The sequence below is a fragment of the Prionailurus viverrinus genome, chromosome B2, assembly GCF_022837055.1.
Source record: "Prionailurus viverrinus isolate Anna chromosome B2, UM_Priviv_1.0, whole genome shotgun sequence".
Taxonomy (NCBI): Eukaryota; Metazoa; Chordata; class Mammalia; order Carnivora; family Felidae; genus Prionailurus; species Prionailurus viverrinus.
The window spans coordinates 133,520,025-133,534,562 of record NC_062565.1 but is presented as its reverse complement, the minus strand read 5'-3'; the positions used below and the strand labels follow the sequence as shown (position 1 = coordinate 133,534,562).

The window sequence follows — 14,538 nt, the reverse complement described above, 5'->3', positions numbered from 1 at the left end:
CTGAAAAAGTCTTTGGTCTAAATTACTTACTGTAGCTGCTGCAATTACTTACTGTTCAGTTTTAATGGTATGTGTATTCACTTCCAATTAGCATCTTTTTATGACCTGTCCTTTAAATGAGCACCGTGTTCTACATGACAGTTAACTCCGAGAACTCCCGGTGATACAGCTGGCACCAACCCACAGACTTGGTTCACAAGAGTCCTTTTCTAGAATAAGTACAAGTCTGTGGGTTGGTGACACGTGTCTCTTATGCTACTATTATATATTCCTAAATTAAACAGGATATTTGAAATAAAGTGATAGGAACCATGATTTATAAAAACAAAATAAAAAATAACAAAAACAACTTAAATTGTTTCAGTTCTATTTGTCTTATGTGACCACTTAGAGTTTTTGTGTTGAAAAGTCAAAACAGGGGCGCCTGGGTGGCTCAGTCGGTTGGGCGACCGACTTTGGCTTAAGTCACGATCTCACGGCTTGTGAGTTCGAGCCCCACATCGGACTCCGTGCTGACAGCTCAGAGCCTGGAGCCTGTTTCGGATTCTGTGTCTCCCTCTCTCTCTCTGCCCCTCCCCCACTCGTGCTCTGTCTCCGTCTCAGAAATAAACCAACATTAAAAAACACTGTTTTTTAAAAAGAAAATTCAAAACAGTGAGACAGCACAAATTGCAAAGCATAATACTTCAGTCTGGTTAAGTGCAAGTTTTATTTCATAGATAAAACGTTTGTTAAGTTTGAACACTTTGTTTTGTTTTGTTTTGTTTTTAAGTTTATTTAAACTCACGAAACACGAGATCAATACCTGAGTCAAAATCAAGAGTTGGATGCTATACCGACTGAGCCACCTGGGCACCCCAAGTTTGAATATCTTAAAATTAAAATCTATTCCTTATTTTAATTGTTAATTGCTTTAAAACTAAAGAAGAAATCAGGAAAATCATTACTATATACTATCCCATGACTATTACTTAAGATAATTTTGTCAAACAGAAGTGGGGTGTTAAAAAATTATACACCCTGGGGGTTAAATACAGTAGACATACCTCCAGTCTTATTATAAAAGTTATGACAGATTCTAGGGAAAACACCTTAAAATTTGGAACAGCTGTTCCTTCTGATTTGGGTAAACAAAAAATACATACCAATTCTTTTCCTTATGTTTTGAACGTGTTCCAAATAAAGTAGGTCTTATTCTGTTTGTATTTATAACCTTATGGAAACCTAAGAGTAAGGTTTTTAGAGCTCATCGGACCATTTATTTCGATTAGAAGCAGTAATGAAATCTCTTTAAACTATTAGATGTCACTTAATCTCTATGTAAGACAGATTGTATCCTTAATGTCTCTTGGCACGATCCACAGTTATTTACCCTTAATAGTTTTTATATTGACTGAAAACGAGAATTCCCTTCCGATCCCTCCCAGGCCTCTCAAGTCCAAATCAGCAGTTGATATGAAATAACATTTTTTCATAAAACTTAGAATATAGCTGTTAAAAACCTATCAACTCAAGCTTGGGTGGCAGCGAGAATAAGCCAAGGACTCCACGCCATCTAGCTCTGCACAGGCTGTGACGTTGAGAGGCCATGACCATCTTGGTTCCTGGTGAACTTTCCCTCGCTATGGGCACTGTTTCTCCAAATATCTCAGGGCACCCTTGTATGTTTCGAGGACCAGCCCTGGTCAAGCCCGTGGCATCTGACCCACCTTCCTTTAAGAACATTCACTTCAGAACACACTTCCAGTGAGTTCATGTCATGACATTCATGACACTGGCGTGCCTGCCCTTAGCATCTGCTCTGCACTCAACAGTGAGAGGGAAAAATGAGAACTCTGACTTCCGCAACCCTGGTGAAAGCAGCCAGAGAGCAGAGCTTTCTAAGAGCAGCAGGATGGGCAAAGGAAAAGCCACACACACCCCCAGGAGACTACCCACACCCCGGTTAGCCCATCGAGTGCTGAGGCTGACTAATATCTACGGAGTTACCAAACTCCTCCCCTTTAGGGCCACAAGCACTGGGCACTAATTATCTCCTCGCGGAGCCCATGACTAGTGCCTTACTCTTCGCAGATACGCAGGGAATGGACATTGGTATTTTACACAGCTTTGTCGAAGGGTTTCCATCTTTAGGACGTGGGTACACCATAAAAGCATATTTTTAAGGATGCAAAAGTAGGAAAAGGATTATATCATAAAATGTAAAACTACTTTACAAGTCATACCAAGAAAAAAAAATACTCCATCTGTTGTCAGATGCCGTCTTCCATTTCCTATTTGTATCGAATGTCATTACTCCTAATTGTCAGATTTGATTCCAAATCATTCGAGGTATTTACCCCAAACCGGATCCACCTTAGAAGAACGAAGGCTTGTCGCCACTGAAGATGTTCTAGAGTGTTCTGCAGACGCCAGACCTTCAGAAATGTTTTGAGTAATGGAAATGCTGTGATGCATCAAGCGACTGTTTTAAAGATTACGATCTAATTTTGAATGTCTAAATTCTGAAATGTTTACACTTTTATTTTTTTAATGTGTATTTACTGCGGGGGGGGGGGGGGCGGTGTGCTCCAAGAGAGGCAGAGAGAATCCCAGGCAGGCTCCGCACTGTCAGCACAGAGCTCGACATGGGGCTCAACCTTACGAACGATGAGATTGTGACCTGAGCCGAAATCAAGAGTGGGACGCTTAACCAACTGAGCCACCCAGGCACCCCTGAAATGTTGATATTTTTAAAAATCATTTTCATTATTGTATCTTCAGGCAAGAAATGAACGGACATCGGTTGTAGTAATAATCTGCCACTCATTAATTACCAAACACCCCGATAATCAGGAAGGGGACCTGAGCCAATGGGATTTTCTGTACAAAGCGGACAGAAGGCCACTATGACGGAGGCTGCAGCATCTGAGCAAGATGAGGTATGTGTGGCGGAACAGGGACTGCAATAGGGGGGCACTTAACCTGAACAAAGGTTCCTCATCTGGCAAACGCAATTTTCTCAATGCCCAGAAAATCCACCAGGCAAGGCCAGCAGCAGACCTTCAGTGACCTACCCCCCAGGGGCCATAGCAACTCTCCAGCGCCTCTGTCGTCATTTAGTTCACGGGGTTCTCGATCACACGTCCCTCCCGCTGATGATGCCGTGCCGCCTGGAACTAGCGGACAAGGAGTCGCAACTCCCCTAGACTTCGTGGTACGAAATTTGCACGTCAGAAGGTGAGAAATCTGACACGCACTGAGGGGCCTTCCCGTGAAGTGTTCAGGGGCCCTGGAGTGCGGGGCATCTTGAGACATCCTTTCATAAGGGAGGAGAAGTTATGCCATTGGGCCCCTCCTAAAACCAGAAGGGAGGCACGGCGCCTAAATGGGCCCCTTGGGGCTTCAGAGGCAACCTCTCCCTCACTGGGAAATGCCGCCCCAGCCCTTTCACCAAGCTGCTCGTTCTGAGTTCGGCCCAGAGCAAGAGAAGGTTCTGCATGGGCGGCGCTGCCACCTGGGCCACGCGCTCCAGCAGACCCAACGGCGCCCGACGTGACAGGTGGCACATACAGGGATGCCCTCCAGAGACTTGGGCGGCCCCTGTAGGTAAACCACAGTGCAGACCCTTAGGATTTTGGAGCAAGACCCCACGGACACGTTAAACTGGGACCTACAGCCCCCAGAACCATGAGAGAATAAATGTCTGTTGTTTTATGGACCCCGTCTGTGGTACTTTACGACGGCAGCCCCAGGAAACGGATACAAATTATAGCCTCCTAAGTTCTTGGCGCATCTCACCTCCGTAAGAACCTTGTGACCTAGTCACTGGTGTTGTCCACTTTTCGCAGGGGGGCCGAGATGACCCCGCACGGAGCACAGCTGGGGCCTGGACTGGACGGTCTGGTTCTGAGCCGGTGGTCTCACCCACCGCAGCCCGGTGTGAGCGGCGAGGACCGACGAGGATGCACAGAGCTCTCTCCCATCTGGATGAGCTCCACCAGCTGCCATCATGCACAGAACGCAGGCCAGTCCAGGGTAGGTGCTCGGGACAGGTTTGAAGCGTGGGAAGAGCAAGTGACGGCTTTGCAGGTGACTGGAGGGCGGCCGACATGCCCATCGATACCTGAGCTTCCATGACGACTGACTTCCCCCGTTAATGGCGGCCAGCCCGCTGGCAGGGTCTAGACTGCACATCCCCAAGGATGAGCACCTTCTTAAATTTTGTACCCTGGTCCTGACCCTGCTTTGCAGGTCTGCTTTTTATAAATTCTTCTTACTTTTTTTTGGAATGTTTACTTATTTTTGAGAAAGAGAGAGAGAGAGAGAGAGAAAGAGAGAGAAAGCACAAGCAGGGGAAGGGCAGAGAGAAAGAGAGGGAGACACAGACTCCGAAGCAGCTCCAGGCTCCGAGCCATCAGTGCAGAGCCCGACACGGGGCTCGAACCCACGAGCTGTGAGATCATGACCTGAGCCAACGTCCGTGCTCAACTGACTGAGCCACCCAGGCACCCCAGAGGTCTGTTCTTTAAATGACCTGTCCAACCAGCCATTTTAATTCCCAGCTCTTCTTTGATGATACTTAACAAATAAGCATTGGATTTTAAATTTCTTCACTGATAATCTGCATTCAAGTTTTGACCAAAGTTGATCTTTTTTTTTTTTTTTTTTTTTTTTTTTTAACATTTGAAACCAACCTAAGTGCAGAATTCACCAACTCTTGGCATTTGTGGAGACAACGTTGAACTGTTTTGTTTGTTTGGAAAGGCAGACTGCCCCATGCACAAAGACTCACTGGGATGTGTCTGGAGTCTTGGAAGCCTGACTGCCCGACGTTCCACAAATGGACCTTGAGAGCTTGTTTGGAGGTTCTAGGAGGGCAGTGCAGCTATTCATAGACCCTTGACCCAGGAGCAGCCCTCCCCTATCTGGGAAGGTCATCCTCTTAGACTCAGTGTCGCCTTGAGGAGGAAAGCACATGGAGTGGTGAGGGAGGAAGGGGACACCTGCCTAGCCAGCCAGATCAGCCCCATCAACCCTGGCGATCAACAGGGTGACAGATGTCACAGCCAGATAGCCTTCGCATCCTACATTCAACTTTTATAAGGTGTCATTTTTGCATGTCAGACACTGGGTGAGGCCCTCCAACATACACATCCATCAATCGTAAGCAGGAACCATATCTTTCCGGTTCACTGCGAGAATCCTAGGGCCTGGCCGCTGGATGGTGGTCATCGAGAGAAGCTGACCACCAGTGGACCCGAGAGCTGGACCCCAGCAAGCGGAGGCTCCTCAGACTCACCCCTGTCTTTGGAATGAATACCCATTGGTACGTTCCCATACCAGGAACCACTTCAAGAACACAGCCTTTAGACAGTAATGTGCTGTTGAGAGCATCTGGATGATATGTATGACCATGCCCCATTATGACCTCTGTACAAACTTTTAAGATTCTGGCAGGTGGGTGCAGAGAGCTACTCAACACACAGCACCCATGACAAGCCTCACTTGTCAGTTCCCTTGCTTATATCAGACCTGCCACCTACCAACCTGGACTGGTCTGCCTCTCTCTCTGGTCTCTCTCTGCACTCCGTGGACGGGGGCCAGTTTCAAATTTCACCTGAGGAACTCTGGAGGGGATGTTTGCTAAGTAGATGGACGGACAGATGGACGGCTAGACGGCTGGCTGGCCGGCTAGGAGTCCATGTATGTGGAAACTCTCCGGAAAGTAAACTATAAAGAGCATGAGGAAAGTCGTCTCACTCCCAGCCCCTTCTTTCTAGATGGATCTTCATTCGCCAAGGCTGCAGATACTTGAGGACATCGACTTGAGCTGGGAAAACTGAACTTTGCCAGCTTCCGATCTGTCCCTGATAACTTCACGAAGGTGGAAGAATTCTTCAGGAGGAATATTTATGGTCAGTTCAGCTCTGCCAGGACCCAGGGCCGGACTCTAAAGTTATTTTCACCAACTTCTGTCTTTCCTTTCTATTTCTTCCGTATCCTCACCCTGGCACAGACACAGAAGCCCTCATGCCACCTGTCCCTCATCCCAGGCCATCTCTCCCAAACATCCATTAACAGGCCTATTACCACAGGCGTCTTGTTACATAATTAAATTCACGCTGAGGTATGAAAGAAACCTAACACTCTGACGGCATTATTAAATAAGGTTATAGTAACTCACAGGTTTTTCTTAAAGTTTATTTATTTATTTTGAGAGAGAGAGAGAGAGAGAGAGAGAGAGAGAGAGAGAGAGAGAGAGAGCACACACAACCGGGGGAGGGGCAGAGAGAGAATCCCAAGCAGGCTCCACACTGTCAGCGCACAGCCCCATGCGGGGCTTGAACCCACAAACTGTGAGATCACGACCCGAGCCGAAACTACGAGTCAGACGCTTAACCACCCAGGTGCCCCTAATTCACAGCTTTAACTGGAAAGGAGATGTTTTTTAAACGAAAAAGTCAAGAAGCCTACCCCGTCTGCTATCTATCCTGCGGCCTGCTTTCTGCTTTTCCAAGTCTGCTAGGAAACAGGATACCTTTACAGCCCCATAGCATTCCCCTCTACCACACCACAGTCCAGAGCACCGCCAAACTCCACAGGACTCGATAAAACTTACGCACAGCCTGCAACTTGCACCACACACATATGCACGACGAGGGTGCCTTCTATACATGTGTGGTTACGCACATCCTATAAATACTATGTCATGTTCAAGCATAGCCATAGCACCAGATCATAACACCCAATACTTGTATATGACCACAACCTTCTCCCCTAAACCTCTAATCCCTCCACTTCCCCCTCACTGGCATCAGGCGGTCAGAGAAATGAGGACTTCTCAATGTCACCCCCACAATGTTCCCAGTCTCCTTGCCCATCCTTCCTGTGCTCCCTCCCACTACGGAGGAGGAACTCCTCTCCTACTAGAAGCAAATCCACCTTTTCCTTCCAACGCTTTGGGCACGATTCCCTCCCACCTCCTCCAAGACTTTGACCTCCTGGGTGTCTCCCTTTCTCTGGCTCCCTACCACCAACGCTTCGACACGACACGTTTGAGTTGTTCTCATCCTTAAAAATAATTAAACAAACAAACAAAAACGCAACCCGCAAAACCCTTCCCATGACGGAGTCTACCTTCTTCTCTAGCAGTAGCCTTGGTTCTGTCTTCTCTGCCAAACTTCACCATGTCGGTGGTACATCTGTTCAACGGAATATGGTTCAGCGCTAAAGAGAAATGAGCTGTCAGGCCACGAGGAGACATGGAGGGGCCTTAAACACACATTACTAAGTGAAAGAAGCTAATCTGAAAGGATTACATACTGTGTGCTTTCAACCATGGAATGTTCTAGAAAAGACAACACTATGGAAAGAGTAAAAAGATCAGGGGTTGCCAGGGTTTTAGGGAGGAGGAAGAGCTGGAACTCAAGAGGATTTTTAGGGTAGTGAAGACACTGGAGACACTCTGTATGTTTATACCTGAAGGCAGCCTCTTCCTTCCCAAACTTGCTCTTCTGTCAGGTCCTCTACCTCGTCAGGGAACAGCATCAGAATCCGAATCCTGAAATCCGCAGGTCCTCCCAACCTCTCCCCTCTCATCCCTGTCAGCCAAACGGCCACCATGTTCCGTCCATTCCACCTCACAATTCCCTCCACTGCTCCTCCCCCACTGTCACTACCCAGTCCAGGCCACCAGCAAATCTCTCCTGACCCTACAACAACCTAAACTGTTTACCCTCCCTCTGGGCAGGATCCATCGAGAGCTCCCCTCTTAAGATACTCTGAACTCCTAAAGATGAGTTCAAGGCCATCCAGGACCAGCCACTGTCTGTCTCTTGTATCTTGCCGTTTCCTCCAAGCATTCCGGGCTCCGTCCAGACTGAATTCCCTTAAGTTCCTGTTGCCAGGTTGCATACCTCAACCTCCTCCCTTTCTGGCCTTTGCACATACTGTTCTCCCTCTCTAGAACACTCTTCCCTTAGGATCCTTGCTCATAGCAAACCTTCAAGCCAAACCCTTCCCAACCTTCAGCTCTCTGACCCAATGTCAGTTCTGGAAAGCCTGCCCAGACCCACCTCCCTGCAAATGAAGTTGGACGCACCTGTCCATGGCATCATGTGCTACCCACCAAAGCAATCGTGTCTTTAGCATTACTGTTCACTCCATTTGATGTCTTCCCTGCTAGACCAAGCTCCTCGAGGGCAGGCTTCTGCGTCCTGCCAAGCACAGGGACCGGGAGCCTAGAGGCTTGGCACAGGGCTCGGAGCTAGGTGAGTATGGAGATAATATGTGTAAAGCTTGACCTAATATTTACCCTGTGAAAACATAACCCCATTCCACTGAGGCAGGATTCACAGCAGTCACAGAAGCTAAGTACAGGACAGAAAAGGGACCCATCCAATGCTTTTTTATTTCAAGCAGCGTTCGTTCTTTGCAAGCTCCTGGTTTTCCAAAGCTGCAGACTTGCTTTGGGAACCAAAGGGGAACCTACTTTGAACTTACATTTTAATTACTTTCTTTGGAAAACCAAAGGGAAACTTACTTTGAACTTGTATTTTAATTACAGCCTTTGGAAAACAAAGAGGAACTTAACTTTTTACTTACATTTTAACTCACCGAAGAGGGGAAAGTGGCGACAGTTGGTAAGATGCACAGCACCCCCAACATTAACCCCAACATTAACTGTTTCCTGAGGCAAATCCTACAATCCTAACGTCCTCTCAAGTGATTCTTGGGAAACCTCCTCAATTTACTTTCCTCTCTAAAGATTTGCTATCCCTACCTTGATCATTCATGGTATGACCCACTTTCAAGCCACCTAATATTCTTACCAAAATGCAAAAAAAATAATCACAGGGATCAACGATGCAAATGACTATAAAGGAAATGTAAGGCCTGCTTGAATAAGCAGAATCCCAAATGCACATAATGAACCACCTACACGCTCTGACCATGACCGAGCCAAGGAACTTGGAGCTATTATAATGTGGATCACATTCTGAAGGAAAAGTCCTAGCACTATCTGCCCACACACAAGCCGTGCCAGAAAACAATTCTTAAATCATGTAAAACCCAAAACTTTACAGGCAATGCACACATAAGTGACACATTCAGAACGAGCAACGTGATTTGGCACTGTGGCTCACTTGTATGTTCAATGCAACGTTAATTACACCTTAGTTCCTATTATGTGTTTTTCTTACAACAGAACAGCAACACAACTTTTTTTTATAATTCAATTTGTCATCTCTATGTTTTTGGTCCCCAGTCGGAGCATCCGTGGAGGTCCAAAAACACTTCTGCCCCCATTTGATTCTTCCATCAGTTTAAGAACCAGAATTAAGTGTATACGGAAAGTGAATAGGGTGTTATCTTTTTTATCAAGGATTGTTATCGGATTTATATGGAAGTTGACTGAAATCATCATTTACACGGAAAGTAAACAGTATTGCAACACGAGGTGAAATCTTCTTCTCTAAATCGCACTTGCTCAAATGAACTACCATATGGACACCATGATCTAGGCAGGAGGATTCAGTCCAAAGTCTGCACCCAGACATTTCACATCCATAGAATTCTCGACCGCTTCTAAATGGAACGAGAATCCTTCTCAGCTTCTAAGTTTGATATCTATGCCTGTATGTTTAAGTCTCAGGACCAAATGTGATATTTCCTGCACATCACTCCCTCCAGCGCACGCTCTCCTCTGCCCTCTTGCCCGTACTCAGCTCTGTTCCCGAAGAATAAGCTAGTGGCACAGTGATACATCTTAGTCTCTGTATCCCATTCTGGCCAGGCCTTGACCTATGTCCTCACCATGTGCCCACCTGCTCACATAGTCTCAGCCCACACCCACTTCACTTCCTGGGATGTAAATCACAAGAGTCTGACACCTTGAACTCCTTTGATCTGCTGTCTCCGGGAACGAGCCTTTGGACTAATGGTCCTGTCCCTCTATCCACACCAGACAGGACTAACTCTACCTGCCTGGGAAGAGCGTGCTTTCCTCTCCACTCCCCGGTTTGGGGCCTACATCGGTTATATCGGTAACACAGGGCGGGTGACTGGGATACAGGTTTAATTTGAGGCAAACTGTCCTCCGGACCTGCCCTCTCTATATTTTTATAAGACGAATGTCTACTCTCAAGCAAGTTATCCAAATTGCCTTTCTTGCAAGATAACATGTGGATAATATCAAACGCTTTATTCCCGTCTAGTCTATCCACTTTTTACCAAGTTTTCGCTTGCCCTTCCTGAAAGCTGGACATTATGACCTGTACTTAAGAACATAACGCAACGCAAGTGACCAAGATGAGCACAGAACATGTAGATAATCCGCGTTCCCCTGTTAGGGTGGTGTGTTTACAGCCATTCCCCCCACCCCCACCCCCCCCCTCACCCCCCAGCTGCAGCTCCTTTACCACCATTCCCCCCCCCTGAGCTGCTCTATAGGATTTCCAGCTGAAGTCCTCCCTTTCCTGGGTAAATCCAAGCAAGTTTGAGGATCACCTGTGCTGTCTACTTCTCCCTTTCAAGGCAAAGACCCTCAACTTGGAAGGCTTCAGGAACCTAAACGGAACAGACTCGGCTGGAGGGAGAGCTCCTGTGTGAAAATAAGACTTCCTGTTCATTATTCAAGGCCCAAACCTGTATTTGAGCCTTCCTCACAGGGCAGTTTCCAAAACCTCCCAGTTCCTTCCCCCCCCCCCCCAATTCCTCACTGGCCACTGAAAATCTCACTTCCTTGGACTGTGCTCTCCCCTCCCAACCGCGAGTCCGCTCAACACTTTCTAGAACTCAGAGTGGCTCCTCCTTTGTGGCATCTGGATTAACAGTAAACCAAATCGGTGACCCAGCACAGACCCCGGCAGCACACCCTCCGCGGCCCCATTATCTTCAGTGTCTTTAGCACAGATTACCTCCCTGTACTCCAGGTGAGGGAACTCATCCCAAGTGGCCACACATTTGTTTTACCCGCACCCCCCCCCCCCCGCCCCCGGTCCGTGTCAGTGGTTCACTTTACAAACGTGCAGCACTGCTGGGATTTGACTTTAAGGAATTGGGAATCACAGAGCTTGACTTCCCACCCTTTAAAGAGTTCGTCAATTTCCCTCTGGAAATTTCTCAAAAAGGAAAAGGATGAGAAAAAAAAAAAAACAAAAAACGACACCAAGGTAGGTATTAGCCACCGTTCCGGTACCTGCCAGACTTAAACACTACCACAGAGGGTGTCTGGACTTGCCCTTCGCTCCTGGAGAAGCGCCGCTCATTCCGGTTCCTGGCAGGTGAGCCCCAGACCTAAGCGGAGACTTAGTCCTCGTTTAGAACTGACACCTGGGTGCGGGATCTTGCCTTACAACCGCGGGTGACACCGGGAAGGAAGGACCCAAGAGCGAATACGGAAAGAACAGACCAGAGCATCCCAACTACCCAAAGCATCCTTGGCCTCCCCGTCGTCCCCTGGCATGCGCTGCCGCCGCTGGGCCGTGTCCCCTCCCGCCGCGCGCCCCGCGCGGTCCGGGCGGCGCCTCCTTACCTTGCGGGAGTACGGGGGCTTGCTCAGGTGGATGCCGTCGCGGACGAGCTTATCCCTGATCATGATCTTCAGCTTCAGCTTGGGGTAGCTCACCAGCTCCCTGCTGCGGGGGGCGGTCGTCTGGCTGCGGGGGTCCCCGCGGGTGCCCGAGGCCGGGCCGCCACACGGCTCCCCCCGGCGGCCGGTGGGGACGGTCACCGCGGGCGGCACGGGCGGCGGCTGCGGCTCCAGCGTGAAGTAGAGGCCGGCGGCGGCGGCATCCTGCTCCCGCAGCCGGCGCACGGCCTCCAGGATGCGGCGGCGGTGCGCGGGCGCCAGCACCCCGATGGCGTCCAGGTCCGGGTCCCCGATCTGTTTGCACACCTCCAGGTCATCGTAGCCGTTATCCACGAAGGACTCCGCGTACTGCGGGAGCTGCAGCGCTTTCAGCCACTCGTAAACTATGTTGGTGCACATGGTGGGACTGGAACCCCGCCGGCAAGCACCGTCCCAGCGCCCGAGCGGCACGGGCGGCACCAGTTCTTGGAACTTTTAATCCTCTCCTCCAAGGGGAAAGAGAAACCGCCGCGAAGTTCTCCGTGTAAAGGAAAGGAGAGGGCCGGAGCCAGAAAGCCAGCAGAAGAATCCCGAAGAGGGAGAAGCGTAAAAGCGGCAAAGTGAATTCCCCAAGCAGCCTGGAGCTCGCAGGCACTGGCGGCTGTGCGAGCCGCTCCGCTCCGCGCCGCCCCTGGATGCGCCGCCGCCGCGGGGAGGGGCGCGCGGCGGGCGCGGGAGGGGGCGGAGGCGGGCGGGGCCGGCACAGCCCTCGGACTCGCGCCGGGTCAGCGGCGCGCGGTGCCGCCCCGGAGTTTGCTCCGCGGGGACCGGCCGGGAGCCGCGCGCTGCATCTCGCCTTCCGGCGGCCGGTGGCGGCGTCTGAACGCGCGCCCCACGCTGGGGAGGCGGCTCCTCCGCGCAGCCCCGCGGCCGCCCTGGAGCGCCTCGTCTTCGCGAGTGCGGGTCACCGCCGTCCTCCCGGCGCGCAGCGGGCGGCTTCTAGGCTGCCCGGCTCCCGCGGCTGCCTGGGATCGTTCTGTGCATTTCTTTTTAATCCGATTTCTCTAGCTCGTGGAAATCTCACTTGGTCGCGAGCCGCCCCGACTTCGGCCGGCGCGCCCGCGGGCAGCCCAAGGGCACGTCCCGCTGCCTGACCCGGCCGGGCGAGGCCGTGAGGCCAAGTTGCCCTCCTCCTTGCCCAATCCGAGTTAGCTCCCCTTCCTCGGAGCCGGCGCGCAGGCCGGAGCCAGGCGGTCTGGCTTCTTCCGTGGACGCCCGCCCAGAGCCCCGAGCCGCGGCGCTTTAGCCCGGCGGGTGGGCGCGACGAGGGGACCGCCCGAGTCCAGCCGGCGCTGCGTGCCGCCCCTCCTCGCTGCGGCGGGGCGCGCGGGGCGGCGGAAAAAGCTGGCGCTCCTGCCTGGCTCTCCCCTCCGAAGCCCCCGAGTCTGCGAAAGTTTGGGATGGGTCGGACCTTTCCCCTGGGCCGGCGCGTTCCACCCGCCCCCCCCCCCCCCTACTTTCTGCCAGGTTCTTTCATCCTCGTCTCCAGTGTGCTTTCAGTCCGGTCCGCCCACCATGCATTCCGCCCGAATCTCCCGGGTGGCTCTGTCCCCAGGGACGCTTCCGGCGACCTGTCCTGGAGCCCAGGGAGCAGAGCTCACACCTCCCGCCCGGGATCGCGAGGACACGGATACACCGCCACCCAGCCGGCTTTAGAGGAGACGCTGGGACACCTTGGCGCGCCGCACTTTCTCTCCAGGGAAGAGAATCAGCCGAGTTTCCCCTTTTTTCCCAAATGCCTGGGCAAACGCCTGGGGGTGGGGACCCGAGCGGCAGGTGGAACAGAGCGAGTGCCTCGACTACATTTCCTGAATTATCTGATATCTTCTTTGGGATAAGAGAATTTTGGTCGAGGTACTCGATGGGGCAGGTCTCCTCTCTTTTCGCAGAAGGGCGATTCAACTTCGCGCCTGAGATATTTGAGGACCGAAACTGGGCGCTGTTCCCGGAGGAGTCCCGGTGGGGAGTGCCATCCGCTAACCTGGACCTTGGAGACAGACTACTGATGATTTCAGAGTCGTTTCCAGAATTGCGCATTTGGCTTTGGGGGGTGGGGGAGGGGAGAGTCCTCTTTCCCTAAATCAGAAAAGCTTAACCCCTTAAGGGACACAGCCCTTAAAGAAGCAAACGGCAGCTTTGACCCTTTTGCCCGGAAAAGCACCCCACCTAGGCGCACCCAAAATGTTCCCTACAGTTCGGGGAGGGGGGGTCCCGGGGCTAGGGTGTCCGGGTTTCTGAGCTCAGGCACTAGCGAGCGGATCCCACGTTATGAAGAGCCGCCAGGAAGAACCTGCCAGGAAGGGACCTGTTGCAGGGTGGGAGGAGAACGAGCTCGAAGAGCTGTCGGGCTACCTGTAGCCCCTCGCTCCTGCTGTGATCAAGGCCACTCCTTCCGGAGCCCGAGCTGGGGCGGGGCGTTTCTCCCGGACGCTGGGATCCAGTCCTCGCGGCCCGGCGCTGCTGTCGCCTCTCCCGCGCCAGGGCAGACTCACAGTGCCCCCTTGCGGTCGCGCAGGCGAATTTTAAGGCGTTGTCCAAACACGCTTTATTCGGTGTAAGAGAGTGAGCCGAATCAATCTTTGTATTAGTTCCCTGCCCCACCTTTTAAATGAAGAATTTTTACATCACGTTTACCTTTGTACCCCAACGCTCTTTCCTAAGGACCTTTGATCTTTAGGAGGAAAACATTCCAGCAGTTTGAATTTTGCTGCTAAAGACATAAGTTATAGAAGATACTTACTTGGAACTCACTATATGTCAGGAATCTATACATGTATCTCCACGTATCTGACTAAGTAGTATTACACTCAGCATCTTACAGAAGAAGAAATTGAGGAAGCAGAACACTAATTTGACCCCTCCCCAAGATGTCGCCGTTCAGGACGGAGCAAGAGCTAGAACCCTGGAGGAATAAATTCAGGCTT

The 14,538-nt window shown here is 51.0% G+C and overlaps 1 protein-coding gene across 2 annotated transcripts in view; it reads right to left on the bottom strand.

Moving 5' to 3' along the window:
- Positions 1-12,198, bottom strand: part of SAMD5 (sterile alpha motif domain containing 5) — a 56,665-nt gene extending 44,467 nt beyond the window's left edge. For both annotated transcript variants that reach the window (XM_047859239.1, XM_047859240.1), the window contains exon 1: positions 11,519-12,198. In XM_047859239.1, the coding sequence (XP_047715195.1) occupies positions 11,519-11,974 (456 nt within the window). In that variant the 5' untranslated portion in view covers positions 11,975-12,198. The remainder of the gene's footprint in view (positions 1-11,518) is intronic.
- Positions 12,199-14,538: the final 2,340 nt, after the last annotated feature.